We start from the raw sequence: 22,552 nt of genomic DNA, 5'->3' as shown, positions 1-22,552 counted from the left end.
CATATAAGTATATGAAAAAAGAACATTTTACTGTATTTTAATGTACATTGTATTATTTGGATCTACAACTTTTTAAAATTTGTCTATTTGCTTATTTTCTTCTTCCAAAATATATTAATCGGTGATCTTCTTCAAGAATTTCATTTTATTTCTTATTGCCACAACAAAATTATATCAAAATCGCAATTAATTTTCAATAAAATCAAATATTACAATTTTCAATAAAATCAAATATTACAATTTTCAATCAAATTTATAAAAAACAAATACTCAAACTTAAAATAAACAAGTATGAATGTCAAATAAACAAGTATAAATGTCGAATTTGGTCTTACCTTTCGTTTTTATTTGTCATCTTGAACAATTTTGAGCTCAAAATTTCGAATTTCTTGAAATTTTGTTTGAGGTTTGAGGAATTTAAATGGGTTTGAAATTTTGTTTGGAGAGAGAAAGTGAACTTTTGGTAAAAAAAAAAAATTGAAATAATTTGTAATTAATGTATGGTAAAAAAAATAATAATTATAGTACTATTTATCTATTTCATTATACAAAATTTCTTTTAAAAAAAAATATATATACAAAATTGTTGCATAAAAAACTGATGTACATTATAAATGAACACTATGTTCTTTTATGTATAAGTTCATGTACATTATAAATGACTACTATGTTCTTTTATATGACCATGTTCATTAGTATATATCTGAATGTTCATTCCGCCTTTTTGTATTTTGGAGCGGATGCACCATGTGGACCGTGCATCCGCCTCCACGAACCAACTATTATATTTTTCATTGGCTATTTCTGGGAAAGTTAGGGGCATATGAGTACTATGTTTCCTAATTTTGAATTTGCTATTTTTCACATGGTTTTGTTGGTTTAATTCCCTTCTATTAAATTTGAATTTGCTATTAAAAAAAACCAGTGAATTACGACCGCCAGCACCGGTCGCAATTTTTGAGGAAAACGGTCACTATTCAAAATTGCGACCGTCACCGGTCGCAACTGCACGGTCGTAATTTTAATGGTCGCAAAAAAAAAAAATTGCAGCCACTTGGCGGTCGCAGATAAAATTGCAACCGTTTTTCGTATTTTCAACGACCGTTTTTTTAACTGACGTAATTTGTTAATTGCGACAGGAAAAGCGGTTGCAAAAACTGGAAGTTACGACCGCCTAAGACGGTCGCAAAAATTGGGGATCTGCGACATGCGATAACGGCCACAATTTTCAGTAAATTACGACCGCATGTGACGGTCGCAATTTCCTATGATCTGCGACATGCCCTGGCGGTCGCAAAAACAAGGGATCTGCGACATGCCCAGACGGTCGCAATTGTCAGTAAATTACGACCGCCTAAGACGGTCGCAAATTCCTGTGATCTGCGACATGCCGTGACGGTCGCAAAACCATGGGATCTGCGACAGGTTAGATAGACGGTCACAATTCCTTATAGAATTGCAATTTATTATTATTATGCAATTTTCAAATAATTACAATTTGCATTATCGATGCCATCCTAACCTGAACCTATAACCTGTTATCATGTGATTTAATTTCAAAATTAATATAAAATAAAAATAAAATGCATAATCCATATAGATAATAACATTAATAATTAAAAAGTCCAACTTCGAACAATATATACAATTATAATGTTCAAGTTAATAGTAATTAGTTAGTAATAGTTTTATAAGCTTAAATTTAAAACTAAGTTAGGTCTATATGAATAAGTAATGGCCTATGTTCCTTCAAAAAATAGATAAGGCCAACATGTAACAATATAATACCAATTTCAGGCCTATATTCCCCAAAAAATAACGAAATGGCCTATATCCCCCCCAAAAAAACCTAAGGCCTATATTCCCAAAAAAAACCTAAGGCCTATATTCCCCCAAAAAAAATACTAAGGCCTATATTAACAATACTAATGTAAGAGCTTTATGAACAAAAACTACGACACCGGAGTTTGGTGACCAAGCCCACCACCACTCATGTCCGGTTCATCTTCCCTACGAAATTGAAATGGAGGACCACCTGAACAGTTAGAGAACAAGTTCTGCAACATTGTCTCCATCATTCGCTTACTCTCAATTGTTGCCTCCTCCCGCTCCTTTTTCAATGCCTCCTGCAATTGCGTTGCAAACTGTGCCTCCATCTGTGCCTGCATTTGCACTTTTGCCTCTTCTATTCGCTCGGCAACCTCGGCTTGCACACGTTCCTCCAACTGTGAAGCTATAGAAGGATTGTACGATTGCGAGCCTTTCTCGGAAGAGGGGGTGTAAAACAAACTAGCACTTGCACCTAGGCCCTTCACTACACCCTTTTTCCTACCACCAACGACCTCCCAGTATAGCTGGTTAAGGTCCGGTTGTGACCCTTCTTGAGTGGAAGACTCTTCAAGCTTCTTTTGGTAGGCTTCCTGAAATCAAACAAAACAAATTATGCATATTAAACATGTTTATATGTTCAAATTGCGAAAACATACACATTTTCAAGTATTTACAAGGCTATAGGTTCGTGACTAGGCTAAAATGGCATAAATGACCTTCTAACTTACCCATTTTCTTTGTTTTTGCTACATTCTTAGAATTTATCAATCAAACAACTCATATTTAGCATATTAAACATGTTTATAGGTTCAAATTGCAAATACTTACACATTTTCATGCATATTCATAGCTATAGGTTCATGAGTAGGCTAAAATGGCACAAATGACCTTCTAACTTACCCATTTTCTTTGTTTTTGCTATATTCTAAGAATTTATCAATCAAACTATTCTTATTTAGCATATTAAACATGTTTATAGGTTAAAATTGCAAAACCTTACACATTTTCATGCATATTCATAGCTATAGGTTCATGAGTAGGCTAAAATGGCACAAATGACCTTCTAACTTACCCATTATCTTTGTTTTTGCTATATTATAAGAATTTATCAATCAAAAAACTCATATTTAGCATATTAAACATGTTTATAAGTTCAAATTGCAAATACCTACACATTTTCATGCATATTCAAGGCTATAGGTTCATGACTAGGCTAAAATGGCATAAATGAACTTCTAACTTACCCATTTTCTTTGTTTTTGCTATATTCTAAGAATTTATCAATCAAACTATTCTTATATATCATATTAAACATGTTTATAGGTTCAAATTGCAAAAACTTACACATTTTCATGCATATTCATAGCTATAGGTTCATGAGTAGGCTAAAATGGCACAAATGACCTTCTAACTTACCTATTTTCTTTGTTTTTGCTATATTCTACGAATTTATCAATCAAACTATTCTTATTTAGCATATTAAACATGTTTATAGGTTAAAATTGCAAAAACTTACATATTTTCATGCATATTCATAGCTATAGGTTCATGAGTAGGCTAAAATGGCACAAATGACCTTCTAACTTACCCATTTTCTTTGTTTTTGCTATATTCTAAGAATTTATCAATAAAACAACTCATATTTAGCATATTAAACATGTTTATAGGTTCAAATTGCAAATACTTACACATTTTCATGCATATTCAAGGCTATAGGTTCATGACTAGGCTAAAATGGCATAAATGACCTTCTAACTTACCCATTTTCTTTGTTTTTGCTATATTCTAAGAATTTATCAATCAAACTATTCTTATTTAGCATATTAAACATGTTTATAGGTTAAAATTGCAAAAACGTACACATTTTCATGCATATTCATGGCTATAGGTTCATGACTAGGCTAAAATGGCATAAATGACCTTCTAACTTACCCATTTTCTTTGTTTTTGCTATCTTCTAAGATTTTATCAATCAAACAACTCATATTTAGCATATTAAACATGTTTATAGGTTCAAATTGCTTAATCATAGACATTTTCATGCATATTCATGGCTATAGGTTCATGAGTAGGCTAAAATGGCATAAATGACCTTCTAACTTACCCATTTTCTTTGTTTTTGCTATATTCTAAGATTTTATCAATCAAACAACTCATATGTAGCATATTAAACATGTTCATAGGTTCAAATTGCTTAATCATAGACACTTTCAAGCATTTACAAGGTTATAGGTTCCTCAAATTTCAAATCACAAGTATAAGTGCCTATGTTTTGCATGCTTCCTTAAAAAATAATTTCATTAGTTTCTATAGTTAGATGTGTTACCGAGATTTGTTGTGCCCTCTTGTTAGCCGCAACTTTTCCTTTTCCTGGAACTTCCTTGAAATGTGTCTTTAGGAATACCTCTGGAGCAGTTGGAAGCACTCCACCGGCTTTCTGAGCCTGCACAAATCAAATAACTCCATAAATGCTTAGTGTATGTAACTACTGAAACATATCAGTATCATTATATACCATTAAGTATTACCATTTTCTTTGTATGCTTTGATGTAGAGATAGAACCTTGGAAGTGTGACGGCTCAATTGGATTAGACAGGGAGCCGCCCCTCCTGTTCTTCTTCGCTTTTTCTGACCTCTCCAGAAATACCGGATCCTTTCTTTTTGCCATAATTCGCTCAAACATAGACTCTCCCATCCATTTGGGAACTGACTTGTTTCTGAACGTAACATTGTATGTAATCTCTTTCAGCCTCTTATGTGCCTTCTTTTCATACTCCTTCTTCACGAGGGCATCAAGATCAGCATTCCATAGGTATTGTTTCTGCAAACAAGAAAAATAAAATGTATGATAATTTATTGTAATAAGTAACCAAAAAACAACAAAGTTAGATGAGTAAACTAAACTTGGGGGTTTTATAATACCGTAAACGAGTTCCACCAGTGGGTCTTAGTATCCTTGTCAACCATTTCATAGTTAAGCCATGGTTTGCGCCAGTGTGCTTGAAAAATATTTGTAATGGAGGTGCTCACGGTGTTATCATCGAACCTTTGTACCAATAAGCAAACAAATGAAGTCATTACATACAAATCTAACCAAGATTGTTCAAGTTGGAATGCAAATTAAGATAACCATGAGTAACTTACCATAATCCCGCCGGGTGCAAAGTCCTTCTCGCAACGGGGGTAGGAACCTCACCCATGGGAGAGTTACCGTCTTGCGTCTCAGGAACCTGAGTAGATGTCCCAGAACCACCTACACCTGGCTCAGGGGATGGGGTAACTTCCTGAGAAGTTTCCGTATTTGCATGGCTTGTCGACGGAAACAATTCTCTCGGGGTGGCATGTCCCAGCTTCCGACGACCACCACCGGCCATGACAACCTACAATAAGAAAAACATTATGAACATCGGTAAAAATCATATAGCCATGTTATATCACGATCTATAAGGTACTGTCACACATAACCTTGGCTTTGCAAAATATAAATAATAACATATTTACACAAGTATATCACATTGAAACTAGGATGGTCTTTTAAAATAAATTGAAATCCATTAAGATTACATAATTAAAAAGTCAAAACAAGGTTACAGTCAATTTCCTAAATCTCAGTTGAATCGTCCTCCTCATCAGCACTAAGATCATCATCGGTATCGTCATCCCAAAATCCGTCATCCTCATCCTCGTCCTCACTATCAGTAGATTCGAAACTGGACTCGTCTGGAGGGGCATCGGGCAACACTTCATTTTCAGTATCCGAATCTCCAAAACCTTCTTCATCACCTTTATAGTCCGGAATGTCATCCGAAGCACAAAGAGTTGGAATGTCAGCACTGGTTTCTTGTAGAAAGTCTTCGTCAACTGGTGCATCAGCAACAGACCTTGCCTTTGTCTTAAACACAGCCCACCATTGAGCCTTGTCTCTTTTCAGACTTGGGTAAGGTGCATAGTAGACTTGGTTTGCTTGGTAAGAAAGCACAAATGGATCGTACTTGGGGTATTTTTTGGTATGATTGACTTCTACAAGCTTGTACTGATCAATGTTCATACCCCTATTGGAATCCATCCAACTGCACTTGAAAAGAACAGTCTTATAAGTCCGCAGGGCACCAGTGAACTCCAACTCGATGATATCCTTTAGAAAACCAAAATAACCACCATCATCTTCATTGGATACGCTTAATCCATAATTCATTGTTGACTTATGTTTTCCATGGCCATAAGTTTGGAATTTGTATCCATTCACATAGAATTGGCTCCAAGTACGCACTCGCTTAGATGGGCCCATAGCCAAAGCAAACAATATTTCATCATTTGGTTTTTCTTGAATCACCTGCTCATATGGCATAATTATATAAATAAATTGATATTAGTCGTGAAGTTATAGAAACAAAGTAAGAAAACGTGTTGATGTCAAATGCGTATCATACTCACTTTCAACCTAAACCACTCGAGGAATTCAGCTTCATGTTTGATCCACACATCTTCTTTGCGAATAGTGGGTTGCATTTGAACAATGTGGTCCTCAAACCCCCTTCCATATAACCAGAGAAAAAGTATTAATGAAGGTGGTCGACATTGGATACGATGTAAAATTCAATGAAATCTTAGTGACTGTGATAATTTACAAATTTAATACCTCTCATATGGTTCCAGAATACTGCTATTTCCCAAAACATATAAATGAGCACGTTGTAGTTCTTTTTCATCCAAATAGCGATGAACTCCACCAGTAGAAGCATGTCCATGATCAACCCTAAACAGTTCTGGAACACTATCATCCAAAGTGCTTTCAACATCATCATGAACATTTCGACCTAAGTCCCGTGTTTTGGTATCCACTCCTTGTTGGAAGTAGTTAGAGCAAAAGTACCCTATCTCTTCTGTTAGATAAGCATTGCATATTGAACCTTCCACACGAGTGTTATTGCCAATTTTATGTTTCAAATGATTAAGGAACCTATAATAAAAAATATTGAATAAGTTATATGTTATGCAAACAACTATAGGTGTATAAACGAAAAATGGCAGCTATGAGTTTGTAGGAGCTTAAACCTCTCAAACGAATACATCCAACGATATTGGACAGGACCACATAACCTAGCTTCATAAGGCAAGTGAACTGGTAAGTGTTCCATAGAGTTGAAGAACGCTGGTGGAAATATCTTCTCGAGCTTACAAAGAATTTCTGCAATGTTATGTTCCAATCTTTCCATATCCTTCAATTTTATGGTAGAACAACAAAGATCATGGAAGAAAAGACTAATCTCAGTAATAGTGATAAGTGCATAATATACCATATTTTTAGTCCCTAATATTAGTCTTATAGTCATTTTATTCTAGTTAATTTATGAAATTATCTATTTTTATTATTTTAGATATTATTTTAATTTGTATTTTATTTTATTGCTATTTTCATAATAAAAGGGTACTTAAAATTATGATGTGTGTTCTTGGTAGGAGAATAAGAAAGAGTATTGAGTGGGCTAAGCAAGAATAATAGCTTTAGCAATTTTGAAGTATAAGAAGCCCACTCAATAAGAAGCCCACTTGGAGCAAAAGGTACGTGCAACTACAAAATCAAGAACTAAGAAAAAGAGAAAAAAAGGATAAGAAGAAAAGGGAGAAAGAGGTGCGTGAGTGTACCAGAAACTCACCACCATCATTATCAAGTTTCATCTTCAACAAATCTCCTCCGAATTTCATGCAAGATAAAGAGAAGATGGATCTCTATCTGTTTTCCCTAATATATCTCTTTGATTTCGGAAAACCTAGGTTATCTTTGCTTATAAAAAACCCCCAATTATTCCCTCTAAAACACACACAACTTAGCCAACAATTATACAAAGAGCGAGATTGTTCGAGTGAGTTGTAAGTGGGCAATTGGTGAAGAAAAGATAGCCATTGGAGGGGAGCTTAGTCTCGCATCCAAGGTAGTACGAGAACGAAGGTGAATCGCGGGAACGAAGCCGGGTTTATTCGGGTGTTCTTGGGAGTATATTTCATAAGTCTTCTTCTTAACTTAATTGTTCCATATTACTAATTTATTTGATGTTCTTTCCTAATTTGATGAGATACTTTTATTGGTTATTGGTATTATAATTGAATCTTGATAGTACTACGTTTTTCGATTTAATGGGTATTTGAAATTTGCTTGTTCTTGATTAATAAATTTGCAATTCGATATTGATTGTTATCTTTCATGTTGTTAGTTGTAAATTATTGCTATCTATATGATTCGACTTAGTTTGAATCGTATAGGAGAGTAGTCCCTAATTTTAAATCGAGTCTGCGATTACGGTTTGGTTTAAATTAGAAAGCAATTTCAATCTAACTAATCCGACATTTAAGTGATTAGATTAGTTAGGGCTAATGAGGTCTCCTAGATATTAATGCTGCCAAGACAAATTCATGCAAGTTGCAACATATTTGTGTTAATTAGATTGGTTTAGAGTTGATTTTGGCTTAGTTCGCAATTGGTTTCAAATAAGGGAGATAGGGAGTCTTTGTTACTAAAGTCTCTACAGTTAGTCTAGTAATTAAGTTGATTAATCGTGCGAGGCCGGTTAAATATAATTTCCAATAAGTTAATTCGAGTAAAGTTATGAATAGGGTTGGTTAAGTCTGTCATCAATTGTGTATAGTAGTTTAGATCCTATTTTTCATAGTAGTATTAGTTGACTATTATCATTTAAACCCCCCCCCCCCAATCTCTTGTACATAGTGTGAATAATACTTTTTTATGTATATAGTTCACGTTTCAAGTTTAATTTTGAGTTTATAGAGTTAACCAATCTCCTCGTGGGTTCGACCCTTACTTACCCTTTTTACTAGTTGTTAATCTTTTTGAGGTTTAAGTTAAGGTAAATTATTAATTAATTTTATACGGGAAACGACACGTATCAAATAGCTTTCCAAACATGGACCGGGAGCAATTCCTTCAAAGCAACTGGTAACAATCTCTCCATGAAGACATGACAGTCGTGGCTCTTTAAACCATGAAGCTTACATGATTGTAAATCTACACATCTACTCAAATTAGAAGCATAACCATCGAGAAATTTCAAGTTCCTTACCCACTCGCATAACACTTTCTTTTGAGCCTTGTCGAGTGAGAATGGGGCTTTCGGCAAAGTGTCTTTGCCTCTCGCATCCTCCGTCACATGTAGTTATGGTCGTTTGCAATATTTGGCAATGTCATTTCTAGATGCTACTGTGTCTGAAGTATGTTTTTTCACATCCATCACTGTGTGAATTAGTTGCTCAAAGAAATTCTTTTCAATATGCATCACATCGAGGTTGTGGCGGAGGAGAGGAGTCTTCCAGTACGGTAGCTCCCAAAGAATGCTTTTCTTAAACCAACCTAGTTTCTTCTTTTTCAAGCTTGCAAGTGCTTCTGGTCCATCTGTTGCCTTAGCAAAGTGTTGAACTTGTTGCCATAGCTCATCGCCGGACATTATGTGAGGTGGTGTCCCCTTTTCAACCTTGTTCTTACAAAAAGCAATTTTGTTGTTTCGAAAAGGATGTTCGGGAGGAAGAAATTGTCGGTGACAATCAAACCAAGACATTTTACCACCATGTTCAAGCCAAAAAGATTTTGATTTGTCCAAGAAATATGGACATGCTTTTTTACCAGCAATTGCCCATCCAGAAAGCATACCATAGGCTGGGAAATCACTTATAGTCCACAAGATTGCTGCACGCAAATTGAAGTTTTTTCTTTGCGAGATGTCGTAATTTGTTGCACGACCATAAGTTCTTTCAGTTCTTCAATTAACGGTTGCATATACACATCCAAGTTCCCCTTCGGATTTTTAGGACCAGGAACGAGCAAAGAAAGGAACATAAATGGTTTTTTCATGCACATCGATGGAGGCAAGTTATAAGGGGTCAGAATGACGGGCCAACATGAATACTGACCATCAAACTTGCCATTAGGAGCAAACCCATCGGTACACATACCAAGTCTCACATTTCTAGGTTCAGATGCGAAATCGGGGAAGGATCTATCCAAGTGCTTCAATTCCAAGCTTCACTATCACTAGGATGCGCCATTGTGCCTTGGACTCTTGGATTTTTGGAATGCCAAGTCATTTCCTCCGCAACGTTCTTTGTTGCAAACAACCGTTGTAGCCTTGGAGTGATTGGAAAATAGATGAGTTCTTTTATTGGAACCAATGACCCCTTTGAAGTCCTCTTGTATCCATCCCTTTCGCACACTCTACACTTATCCAACTCAGCATCAGCTTTCCAAAATAACATACAACCCTTGGGGCATGCATGGATCTTCTTGTGCGGAAGCTCAAGTCCGTTAAGAATCTTCTTTGTATCATAGAATGTTTCCCCCATCTTATTATTGTCGGGAATCGCTTCGTTCAGTAATGAAGCAAACCCATCAACGCACCTATGGGGCAAATTGTATTCCAACTTCAAAGATACAATTCGAGATGCCATTTCTAGAACAGACATGGAGCTACCTTCGTATAGTGGTTGCTCGGCAGCCATTAAAAGCTCTTGAAATGCTTTTGCTTGAGCATTTGGCTCTTCGTCTGAACCACTAGTATTATCGTCACCTGGTGGTTCATGATTACTCCCAAGATCATCGAGAACCATTTCACGGTAAGTATTTGGTTGCTCTACACTTGATGTAGGGAACCCTTCACCATGAGAAACCCAATCATAGTAATCAGGTATAAACCCCTTTTTGTACAATTGAAGTTTTACTGTGTTGGCATCATGAAGACGTCTATTCTTAAAAAACAAACAAGGGCATCTTACTTCATCTATGCCCGGGCTCTCATGATGAGCTTCACAAAACCGTATGAATTGTTCAACACCATCCACAAACTCTGGCCTAAGTCTACGAGTATTACCACCATCGTATCTATCGTACATCCACCAACGCTCTTTCCTTTTCATGGTGACAAGTTCTACAACACTATGAAAAACAAATCACATTAATCATTCACACTGAACTTGTATTCATTACAATAATGGCATACGATACAATTAGAATCGAAATGATATCCAAAGGTCCTTATCATGACTTGAACAGGAAAGCTGATTTCACATTCTTTATTAAGAGATTTAAACATATGTTATGTCACATGCTTCTAACTTGATAAATAATTATAATTTTTACAACATTTTTTCTAAGATACTTATTATTTATAATTTACAATATTGATTAAATTATTTATAACTTACACTAAAAATTTATATTTATACCATTTCAAAGTAAATTGATGTAACATTAATAAAATAATAGAAGCAATATGATTTGTATACTTAACAAAGATGGGAGTTTGATAACAAAAATCAAAATATAAAAATATTAAAAAAAAACAACATGTAACCCTTCATGAAAAAACAAAATAATTTGCAAAATACTTTATAGAACCATAATACAAATTATTGTTCAAAAGACTATAATAACCCCTTAAACATACATATTTCTAATAAAGCCATTGTAATTCAATAAGAATCATTTATTTTTAAAACGAAAACTAAAAATATCCAACACATGAGTTCACACCATCCAATAGTCCTGCATTGGACATAAAGCAAAATAAATTTCTATTCTAACCAAAACACATCCAAGTTCTAGCCTAAGCATAATAAAGCGTAAAAAATCCAACAATGAACCAAGCTATCAATACCAAACTAAAATTATCCAACACATGAGATCACAACTCCATAAACAACTAACATAAATATGAATCATATTGCACAAGTAAAAGAAGTAGATAAATAGTGGAAGAAAAACACACAGCGGAGGAGTTGACCAGAAAAGCAGAGGCGGCGACGAAGGTGTTCCTGGTATATGGTGGTGTTACACTTTTAGGCAGGGTTTTTATAAAAAATTTTAAAATGAAAAAAGTAAACAACTACAGCCGACTTACCTAGTGGGGGCGATGGAAAAAGACAGCAAAAGGAGGAAGGTCAGGCAGAAGCGGAATCTGGCGACGATGGAGCTGCAAAAGGGGTTAATTTGCGACTCACAATTAGCTATTTCAGATTAAATAACGAAATTAAAAAAAAAAAAAAAATCAACCAAAAGGTCAAGACTGAGAACATAGCTTTAATCAAAAGTTCAAGATTTAAATTTCACCATCTTTTGTGCAACGAGTGTATTTTATACAATAGAATAAATGGTTTAATTTTTAATTTAAGTCGATCTAGAGTTACTAAGCATGTGTATATTATACACCTGTTGTATAAGCTCACTCCATTTGATTGTAGCACCATATAGGCAAAGGAACTAAACTCCATTGTTTAGCAAACCATTTATATTTTAATCCCCCAAAACATCTATAGTTTTGCCCAATTGAAATCAAGACCCATAAAACAGAAAAGGCAAAGGTAGCAAAACATCTCATCTTGCAATCTTTACTTAATAAGCTAAAATTCTCCAAAGCAGTGAAGCACATAGTCCTAAGAGGATCAACCACCATAATGAAACCCATCCATTCAAGTAGAAAAATCAAATAAGATACAATTGGATGTACAAGATTTCAGATTGTCCACCTTATATTAGGATCATTGTCTTGTGGGCCTCTCAAAGAGTGTAAAACTGTAAAGTGTGAAATGCATGATCATACTCACATGAATTATGTTTGTCTCGGCAATACTCATGAGCTCGAGAAATAATTTTAAGCTAGATAAGGCTGACGGATAATATTACCTTAGACAATAAGTGATAAAGGAAAGGATATTTACACTCGTCTAAAGGACAAGTGGGAAATTGTTTGAAGTACGTCCTTCAAACAATATGAATAACTTTTGAAAGTTATTGGATAGAATACGGAATTCTGTTAATTACTTTAATTGAGTAAAATATATTTAGCTAGGAATCGCTATTGATTAGTAATCTAATTTAAGTCAAAAGCTTACAAATTAATTTGTGTGTGACTCTACAGTTAGTTTAATTTAAGTCGTGAGCCTAATCACATTTTACTAGCTAAACAATATCGGGTTCTAGCTAAACACATTATCAACTATTATTTAGAGTTATGCTCATTATTTACATGACATACTTCCAACACAACCATATCCAACTCTCCCACACCATCAACCCCCTTTGTTTTTACCTTGATTATAATTTGTATACTCGAACTCTTCATTTCACCTCAGGGTCCTCGACACATTTTGACAAGGGTATTATCACTTTCACACAACCACATGACATTTTTGGGCAAATACCAAGTCTGAGTAACATACTATTATTCAACCACTTACCTGAGCATAATGGACAGAAAACCATCCACTAAATTCAGAGTTTTGGCAGAAATTAACTAAATTTCAAAAAAAAAAAAAAAAAAAAAATTAATCAACCACTTACCTGAGTATAATGGACGGAAAACGAAGGAGGCTAGGATAGAAGAGGAAACCGGCGACGATAGGCTTGAGAAGGAGTTGATTTGTGACCAAATTTAGGGTTTTTGACCAAATTAACAAAATTAAAAAAAAAAAAAAAGTAACCAAATTGCATGAATTACCTGGAGTACGGTGGACAGCTAACAGAGGAGGCAAAGAGAGAAGAGGACACCGACGACGGTAGGCCTGCGAAGGAGAAGTTTTTTACCCAAATTTTAGGGTTTTCGCTCAAATAAACTGAAATTCAAAAAAAAAAAATTAACATCCACTTACCTGAGTACCGCCGTCGGAATACAAAGGAGGGAAGAGCAGGAGGGGAATCCAGGGACGGTGGCCTGCGTGGTGTTGATTTGCGACCCTAAGTTAGGGTTTTCGCACAAAATAACGGCCTTAATAAAATTAAAAAAAAAAACAAAATTAAAACGACATACCTGTGTAGCGTCGACGGCCGGAGTGAGGTTGCCGGTGGGAACAACAGCGGAGCAGCGACCGCTTCTCTTCGTTGTTTGTGGTTCACCCTCTTCCCCCTTCTTCTCTGTTCTTATTTCCCTTTCCCCTAGTTTAAAAAAAGCAAAATCGGTTTGTTTTATTTTGTTTTTAAAACTGTTACGACCGGTTCTACGACCGTCAGACCAGTCGTAATTATTTAAAAATAAAAAATAAATTCGTATAATTGTAACGACCGTTATAACGGCCGCAGTAATAAAAAAAACGGTCGCAATTAATGAAAATTACGACAGGCTATAAAACGGTCGTAATTAATATAAATTGTGACCGTTTTTAAGACGGTCGCAATAAAACAGTCGCAATATTCCCGAATTTTAGTATAGAATGCTACGTCTATAAACAATTGCTTCGTTCACATGGATCATCTTAGAAGAAATTCATGCACGAAAACCATTGGGATGAACATAAAGGATTAGCTAAATTTGAAGCAACCTTGGCGAGAACAGGTATGAAAGCTTGGCATGAGGGGATGAAATTCGCCGGAGGGGAGGTTTGGGTTAAGGAATTGAAAACAGTGGGGAAGTTTGGGGGTCATTGAGAGATTGGAGAATGGTTTTTGGTTGGAGAGGGGGTTTTTTTTTTTTGGTGATGGCAGAGGTAAAGGGGGAGGTGGAGGCGGCAGCGGCGACGGGGGTTTAGCTGGAACAGGGGTTGAGGTTTCACTCTCTCTCTCTCTTTAGCTCACGCTCTCTCATTTTTCAGGTAAAGGTTGAGCTGATTTACAATAATGATATTGTGCATCGGTTTTTTTCTAATATTTGTGTTTACCAAAATATGAGAATCAACATTGCACATGATAATCTTTACTAAATAATTATAAGCAATATTAATTCGTGATATTAGGAACTTACCATACTAACTCCGCAAAAAATTAAATCACCATTATTAAATATCAATCAATATCAAAAAAGACCACACCATCTAACTCAGTGGTATAAGTTTGTGAACTTGGCAATAATTACAACAAGCTTTAAGCATATTAATTGTAAGCTTACAAACAATTGCTACACACTATGTAAATCAAATCAATTAGACCATCTTCATTGGGGATACTCAACTTTGAGTATTAAAATACAAAATGAGTTGTTATTTTACCTCCAATGGTGATACCTAAGTCACTTCTCAATTTAGCAATTCATGTGAATTCTAATTTCCCAATGATGAGACTTTTAAAAGTATATTAACGTCACTTTCAATTTATGGTCCACCTAATTCGTATTGTAAGGTGTTTTTTTTTTTTTTTTTTTTAAATAAAAAAATAAAGCTTAAATAAATTACAAAATATTTTTGGATTGTATCATCTTTTGAATCAAAAATAAAAACTGAAAAAAACAAATTACAAAATATATTATAATTTTGATAAAGAGTTCACACTTTTTGTCCAATGAGACTCAATATTGAGTATCTAAACTTAACAATTTTCTTTTGGAATTGCTGCAATTCGGGTCAACAGGTCGGGTTCGGGTCAGATTTTGGGTAGTGCTTAGAAACTATAAAAAAAAATAGTTTAAAACTTAATATTATTACTATATATGAAATGTTGGTCAAATGGGGTCGAATTCGAATTGTTCGGGTCGGGTTGTGTTCAGGTTTCTCTCAATAACTTCGGGTCGGGTTAGAGATTGCAAGCCCTAGTTTAGATACCAACTTATTGGTATCCTTTGCAAAAAATACTTTCTTTCTCCTTAAAAAAACTCACTCAAGTCTTACTATTGAAGATGGTCTAATAATAATACGAAGTACTGGAAATATATTAATTTTTTTTTTTGAATAGGGAAATATATTAACTTAATATAAATGAATAACAATAATTTTCCTCAAAAAAAAAAAGAATAATATTAAAGATCTAATTAAGCCAATAATTACAACAAAATAAAAGTTGGACTATCCGGACAACTAGTATTTACAAAGGTATATTTGAGATGGAAAATTCTCAAAGGTTTTCTTTAAAAAAAAAAAAAAAAAAAATTGAGACCTTTGTAAAGTTAGTTCAAAATCTATACTATATACAAACGTAATCATTGAAGGGACACTTGACAATGATTTTATGAAAAATTTTCTCTTCAAAGTGTTTTTTTATTTTTTTTTTTTTTTGAAAAAAAAAAAAAACTATTAAAAAAATTTAAAGGATAGACATATTAATAATCAATTTTAAAAATAGAAAAAAGTGTTACATAAGTTTTATTTATTTTTTTTTTTTTTTTTTTAACACTCATAAGTTATTTAATTTCAATTAACTTTATTTCAATTGACTATTATTATATCATATTTTATAAATCCGTGCATTGTACGGGGACAAAACTAGTAAGTGTTTATTTGATCACCTAAAAGTAAATTCAAATTAGTTTGGCATGTGTTATAATTTAATTGCTCAGCTTAAAAAAAAGTTTATTTTTAATATTTTTTCTTTCCTATCCCACCATTGTTTTTTATTTTTTTACTTGAAATTGTGTTTACAATAATGTCAATATTTTCTATTTTGATTTTTGTATATCTGGTATAATTGTGAATGTTAAGCTAATTAATAGTTGATATTTCTATGCTAATATTGGCTAAACAAGTAAACAGGGTTGCGGTTGCCGGGTTGGTGATTATTCTTTAAATCAATGGTTCGCAAGATTGATTATGAGAAGCGTATTTAAATTCAATGTTGGGGTGGTTGTTAGTGGATTTACAAGGGATGGTGGGGTGGCAGACCATAGCTTGAAGGTGGTAGTGTTTGAGTTGAGGGTGATTATAGGGTGGTTGGGTGGGTTAAAGCTTAAAAGTGGTCGCTGCCTGGCTAAAAAGGTTGTGGCTGGAAAAATTAGTTTATTTTTGATAAATTTTCCAAAAATATATTATTGTAAAAATTAATTAAAATTAAAAACCTAGTATAAATAGACATAGTTAACCAGAAATCCTAATTATACAGAAACAGACATCAAATCAATATAAACCTTAACTTCTTTCTCTCCTCACTCTTGTCAAATAATCGCCACTCTCTCCTTGTTATCTCCCTTCTTTGAGTGTCTTTCATCTTTTTTCAGGTTTGATCTTTAATTCTTTCAACTTACAAAATTATTGATTGAAAATTTAACGTGTAAACAAGTTGTAAAATTGTTAATTGAAATTGTAAAATTATTGGTTAAAACTTGAAGTTGTAAAATTGTTGATTGAAGATGAGAAATTATTTATTAAAACTGTGAAATTGATGATTGAAGTTGTTAATTTGTTAATATCTAAATTAATTAAGGGGTGATTGACATAAAACACCTATACCTATATATATTTTGGTATTGTATTTTATTAAGTAATTTTTAAAATTTAGATGATTTGTTAGGATTTTTATTTGATTTGTCATATTCATTAAACAATTTTTTTATGAAATTATTTGTCTGTTGTTTCTGGTGTATTGTACAGTAAGCCAATGGCATTACCTGTAATTGATGTTTCTTCTATTACCATCTCCCCGAACAATCTGCCATGTGCTGTTTATGGCAGTATTACTGCATTTGACCAAGTGGACTTAGACTTACCCTTATTTGAACTATTTGAACGGGATACTCAACATCCCGAGCTTATCACTGAAACCGGCCAAGCCTTGTCGATCATTAGACCGGAAAATATATTACTTATGCAACAACCAGTATTATCCTTCATCCTTAAAGTCAAGGGTGAGAATGAGGACGAGGATAATGCTATAATTGCCCGTGGTACTGTCATGTTAGACATTACAACTTACAATGACTATGAACAAGTCAAGTACTCAGATGTCAAGGGGGACTGTGGGCACGCCACCGTGAATTACATTGCACTGTCATGTGCATATGTAGCTCGTCTAACTATCGGTATAATGAACGATCTGTATTTTCATGCTGATGGTCAGCTACAAAGTGTTAGCCAACAAGATTCTGAAAATCAGGATGTTGTTGTTGATGGTCAGCTACAAACTGTTAGCCAAAAGATATGTTCTTTGAATGGAAGTATTGTTGCGCATTATGGCAAGACTTTTGGGCGCACAGACCATTTTAGCATTATGCTTTTGAACACACCATCAGATGAGTCTATACCCCTTTTCTCTAAACATCCTGAAATTAAAAATCTCGTTATGAAGCTCACTAGAGAATTTGTGGCTGTGCCTGCATATTCGCCTCTGATTCTCAAAGTAGATCTTAGGCTGACTAATTCAAGTATGCCTATTGCCGATGACAAGGAACTTATATTGTGGCCCTATGATAGGAGAGTTTTCTCAAAGTTTATGTCAAATTGTATCCTACCATTATGGTGTGAGAATGTTTATTATGTTGATTGTGCTTTCAAAGAACCGAGCTTTATGTATCCATCTTCTAGGAACACGATGAGGAAGTCATTAGATTGGGGGAAAGGACGAAGTGGGGGAGAAACCATGTTGGAAGTTTTTTCTGTTTTCATTGGTCGGGAAAACGATCATGACTTGAATGTCTGTGGGTCAATTTCGGTAGTATACGGTCGTAAAGACTTTGACATATTCAAGAGAGATGACAGTAATCCTGATAAATTGATGGATGGTAGGAAGTTGTTAACTATCAATAGAGCGTTCATACTTGAGTTTAAGGATCAATTCCCCCAGTTTCACATAAGGGTGAATCTTAAGGATGCTGATAATCGTATTTTGATGGAGGGCTTAGTGGTTATTGAGACACTACTTCTTGTTTATGAAACTGATCCCTTACTTTATGATAGGGCTTTATGCTCCGTCTTTCAGGCTGATAATGGTAATGGGTATTGCGCTTTGCACTACGCGATGTTCAAGTCAGCAGCAAGGGTGGATTTGAAAATTGTTTTGTTGTGCAAGGGTGTTGTTGATGTTGCCAAAGTTCATGGAAAGATTGTGTCTTGGTCTGACATTTTTTACTACACAAGTGAGTATGAGAAAAAATATTATCGGACAATTCTTTATGACGAGCCTGATGATATCATATATTCTCCTAGTATGGTTGCTCCGAAGATTACAGAACAGATAAAACAGAGCTCCTCAGATGAATATAATAAGCTTGTAGGAGTGCTGGTTTTGGAATCTCGTGTTGCTGTGCCTGTTGATCACGGCTATAATCAAATTTATAAAAAACAAACACTCAAACTCAAAATAAACAAGTATGAATGTCAAATAAACAAGTATAAATGTCGAATTTGGTCTTACCTTTCGTTTTTATTTGTCATCTTGAACAATTTTGAGCTCAAAATTTCGAATTTCTAGAAATTTTGTTTGAGGTTTGAGGAATTTAAATGGGTTTGAAGTTTTGTTTGGAGAGAAAAAGTGAACTTTTGGTAATAAAAAAAAAATTGAAATGATTTGTAATTAATGTATGGTAAAAAAAAATAATAATTATAGTACTATTTATCTATTTCATTATACAAAATTTCTTTTAAAAAAAATATATATACAAAATTGTTGCATAAAAAACTGATGTACATTATAAATGAACACTATGTTCTTTTATGTATATGTTCATGTACATTATAAATGACTACTATGTTCTTTTATATGACCATGTTCATTAGTATATATCTGAATGTTCATTCCGCCTTTTTGTATTTTGGAGCGGATGCACCATGTGGACCGTGCATCCGCCTCCACGAACCAACTATTATATTTTTCATTGGCTATTTCTGGGAAAGTTAGGGGCATATGAGTACTATGTTTCCTAATTTTGAATTTGCTATTTTTCACATGGTTTTGTTGGTTTAATTCCCTTCTATTAAATTTGAATTTGCTATTTTTCACATGCTATTTATGACTGTAGCAGAGTGAAACAGTTGTGGAGTGATATTCAGTGCTCGATTATGGTGAGGGATGGTGGTATCAAGTCAATGTGTGATCTGGTGGCTGACTGGTGCAATATTGATGCAAAATTCATTCGAAAGGGGGTTATCTTGGCTTGGTGTGTTTGGCATGAGAGGAACCAGCTGGTGTTTAAGAACAAGTTCACTCCAAACTCGGTGATCTGTGATAGAGTAGAGAGATTAGATGAAGAACAAGGCAAGTATGCTAAGTGCATTTACTCGAAACCTGGTCTGACCGACAGATATGGGCAGCCCCTCCTCATGGTTGTGTTAAATTAAACTCTGATGCGTGCTTAAACACTGAAGGGATTGTTGGCCTAGGTATTGTAGCAAGAGATGAGCGAGGAGATGTCATCTTTGCAGCTGTCAGACACTCCAGGGCTTGGTGGCAGCCAGTGATTGCAGAAGCTAAAGGCATCGTAATGGCCCTCATATTAGGCATCAGGTATGGCTTACAAGATATTGTGGTTGAAACAGGTGTAAATCAATTGTCAGCAGGCTAAATAAATCACTGATCTACAGTACCAAGCTGAACTCCATTCTGGAAGACATCCTTCTCCTTAGCTGCAGCTAAAGATGTGCACGGGCCGTGTCGGCACGATTTCGGCACAGCAGCCGGCACACCCGTGGGTCGTGCCGTGAAACACAAATATGGGAATCGGCACAGGCACGGTGGGCGGCACGGTTGCCGGCCAGTGGGTTGACACGTTGCACGGCAGGGCACGGCACGAGGCCCACCATAATTATACACTATTGTACAATTTTTGTATTATCAAACCTCGTATTCCGTATCATAAATGAAGTTATTTATCAATTATTGTACGATTTTTAATTATCATTAATTATTTGTATTATCGATTTATCGTACCGGCTACCGGCATATAATAAAATAAGTTATTCTTCAATTTTTTGTGTTTTCGGCTTATCGCACTCGTAATTTTTTTTTTTATCATATGCATTGTTGTTTTTTTGTTAAATTAATAAAATTATTTATATAAACTTAAACATAATTAGATAAATAATTTATATAACCTTAATTATAATAAAGTTGTTCAAAATAAAATATATTAACATAAACATAAATTAAGTTGTACTAATTTATATATATATCGTTTTTATTTACATTTATTATTAAAAAAAAAAAAACAAATTGGCACGGTTTGACCCATGGCACGGCCCGTCAGGCCCGTCAGGCACGTGGGCCGTGCCGTGCCGTGGGTTGGGGTGTGCCAAATTTAGGCACGGCACGGCCCACCCACCACCGCGGCACGACCAGACACTTATTGTAAAACTTTCGATAAATGGATTAGGTATTGACTTATTGTAAAACTTTGCCATCATTTTCTATTTATGTACCAAACTACCAATAGTTCTAATAATTTTGTAACCTCATCTTTGATTCATCATGTTGAATTTCTTAATCTTTTCCTCTTCTTCCTCCATCTTTCAAATTGATTGAATGTGTTATCTAATTAATTCATTGACCATTTATCATCTACCCATATTTCCTGTACCAATATAAATTTCTAATTAAACATTTTTTACATCATTTAAATTCCCCTAATAAAATTGTCATAAAAATATCATAAAATTGTTGTGCAAATATGTGCTATGATGAAGATGGTGATTCAAAGGAGATAAATTAAATTTCGAAGAAGGAAAAGTTAAATGGGAAGAAAATGAAAATTTTATTTGATTTTATATAACTACCATGAATGCTAAATGTTACCATAAGATTGTGATTTTAGTAGTTTCATGTTTCAGCCTAGACAATGTAATAAGGTGGCCCATTATATTGCTAAACTATCATTGTCTTTGTCGGAGGAGCAAATTTGGATGGAAGAGTGTCCACCTTCTTCTTTACCCTTTGTCATTTCTGACAAAGTGGATATTGATATATGAATGAATGTTGCAGGTTTGTGTTAAATAAAAAAAAAAAAAAAAAAAAACTGTAAAGTTATTTTCGTAAATGATTTTATAACATTAATAATAACTTATACACAACATGTGCGTATAAGGCTCCTCTCATCAATCGTAGGACTTAGTAGGAAGGCCACTTTCTCTCTCATAGTTTCATGTTTCATTCTTCTCTCAATTTTCTCTTTCTTCAATTCACAAGAAATCAATTCCTAAAATCCTTTGCAAGTTCAAGTGTTCCTCCTTCACGTCTTCCTCTCCTTCACGCAAATCATGTTTCAAGTTGCAAGTGTTCAACCACCTTCATTAATTTATAATGAAGTTTGCTGATTTTGAATTTTTTTTGTACTTTATTGTATTGTTTTGCTTTTAGATTTTTGTTGTTGTTCATGTTAAATTACAAGTTTGATACTCTCAAAATTTTGTTTTTAATTCTGTTGTTGTTGTTGTTTTGTTGATATAAGTTATGCGGTTTACCAAATTTATACAGTCTTGTTCATATAATTCATACAATTAACCTAATGAAAGCACTGAACCAAAAACCAAATTATTATTTGAAGAAAAAAATCAGGTCAGTTTCAGATTAAAGCACTTTGTTTTAAAACCAAATAAAAAAGCAGGTCAAATAAGGTCATATTTGAGTTGACCCGCTAAAATATCAGATTCTTGTTGGGGTTTTCAACCCGAAAAGTTAAATGGATCAAGTTCGGGTTGGGGGGTAGCTAACCCGAAATCAGTAGACCGGAACACGAACCTGACCCGACTTGATCCGTTTGCCAGCCCTACTTTTGGGACCATATTTAGGGGTGAGCAAACAGGTTCTAATGCCCCCGATTTACTAACAATTAATAAACAAGAATTAAAGGAAAAATAAATAACCTTTGAATAAAATTGCGGAAGCATACACCTAAATCGATGGTATTACCGCCACACTCAACAACCTATCAAGTGTTAAGGCTTACAAAAATCCCAATAATTACAACCCAATAAATATAAGTGAGCTATTTATACAACTTTATGAATTAAACTTGTTATAACAAACTTATTAGAACACATGAGCTTCTTTAGCTACGATCATCACTAGATAAACCTGTTACAATCTTGACTACTCACCAT

The 22,552-nt window shown here is 34.4% G+C and overlaps 1 protein-coding gene across 6 annotated transcripts; it reads right to left on the bottom strand.

Moving 5' to 3' along the window:
* Positions 1 to 1,662: 1,662 nt before the first annotated feature.
* On the bottom strand, positions 1,663 to 13,763 carry LOC145638993 (uncharacterized). 6 transcript variants are annotated; one of them, XM_081690083.1, is made up of 13 exons: positions 13,639 to 13,763; positions 13,481 to 13,542; positions 13,330 to 13,393; positions 13,173 to 13,234; positions 12,922 to 13,069; positions 11,734 to 11,805; positions 11,602 to 11,647; positions 10,610 to 10,769; positions 4,976 to 5,211; positions 4,754 to 4,877; positions 4,359 to 4,652; positions 4,157 to 4,273; positions 1,663 to 2,420 (listed from the first exon to the last, which is right to left on the bottom strand). In XM_081690083.1, the coding sequence occupies exons 8-13, from the start codon at positions 10,748 to 10,750 to the stop codon at positions 1,953 to 1,955; spliced, it is 1,380 nt and encodes a 459-aa protein (XP_081546209.1). In that variant the 5' UTR covers positions 10,751 to 10,769; positions 11,602 to 11,647; positions 11,734 to 11,805; positions 12,922 to 13,069; positions 13,173 to 13,234; positions 13,330 to 13,393; positions 13,481 to 13,542; positions 13,639 to 13,763; the 3' UTR covers positions 1,663 to 1,952. The 6 variants fall into 6 exon arrangements, with proteins under 6 accessions (XP_081546209.1, XP_081546213.1, XP_081546214.1 ...); XM_081690087.1 differs by lacking the exons at positions 10,610 to 10,769; positions 12,922 to 13,069; XM_081690088.1 differs by lacking the exons at positions 10,610 to 10,769; positions 12,922 to 13,069; positions 13,173 to 13,234.
* Positions 13,764 to 22,552: the final 8,789 nt, after the last annotated feature.

Source organism: Chenopodium album, chromosome 7, assembly GCF_948465745.1.
Source record: "Chenopodium album chromosome 7, dcCheAlbu1.1, whole genome shotgun sequence".
Classification (NCBI taxonomy): domain Eukaryota; kingdom Viridiplantae; phylum Streptophyta; class Magnoliopsida; order Caryophyllales; family Amaranthaceae; genus Chenopodium; species Chenopodium album.
Note: the sequence above shows the minus strand (reverse complement) of the source record. Positions and strands in the feature narration are given on the sequence as shown.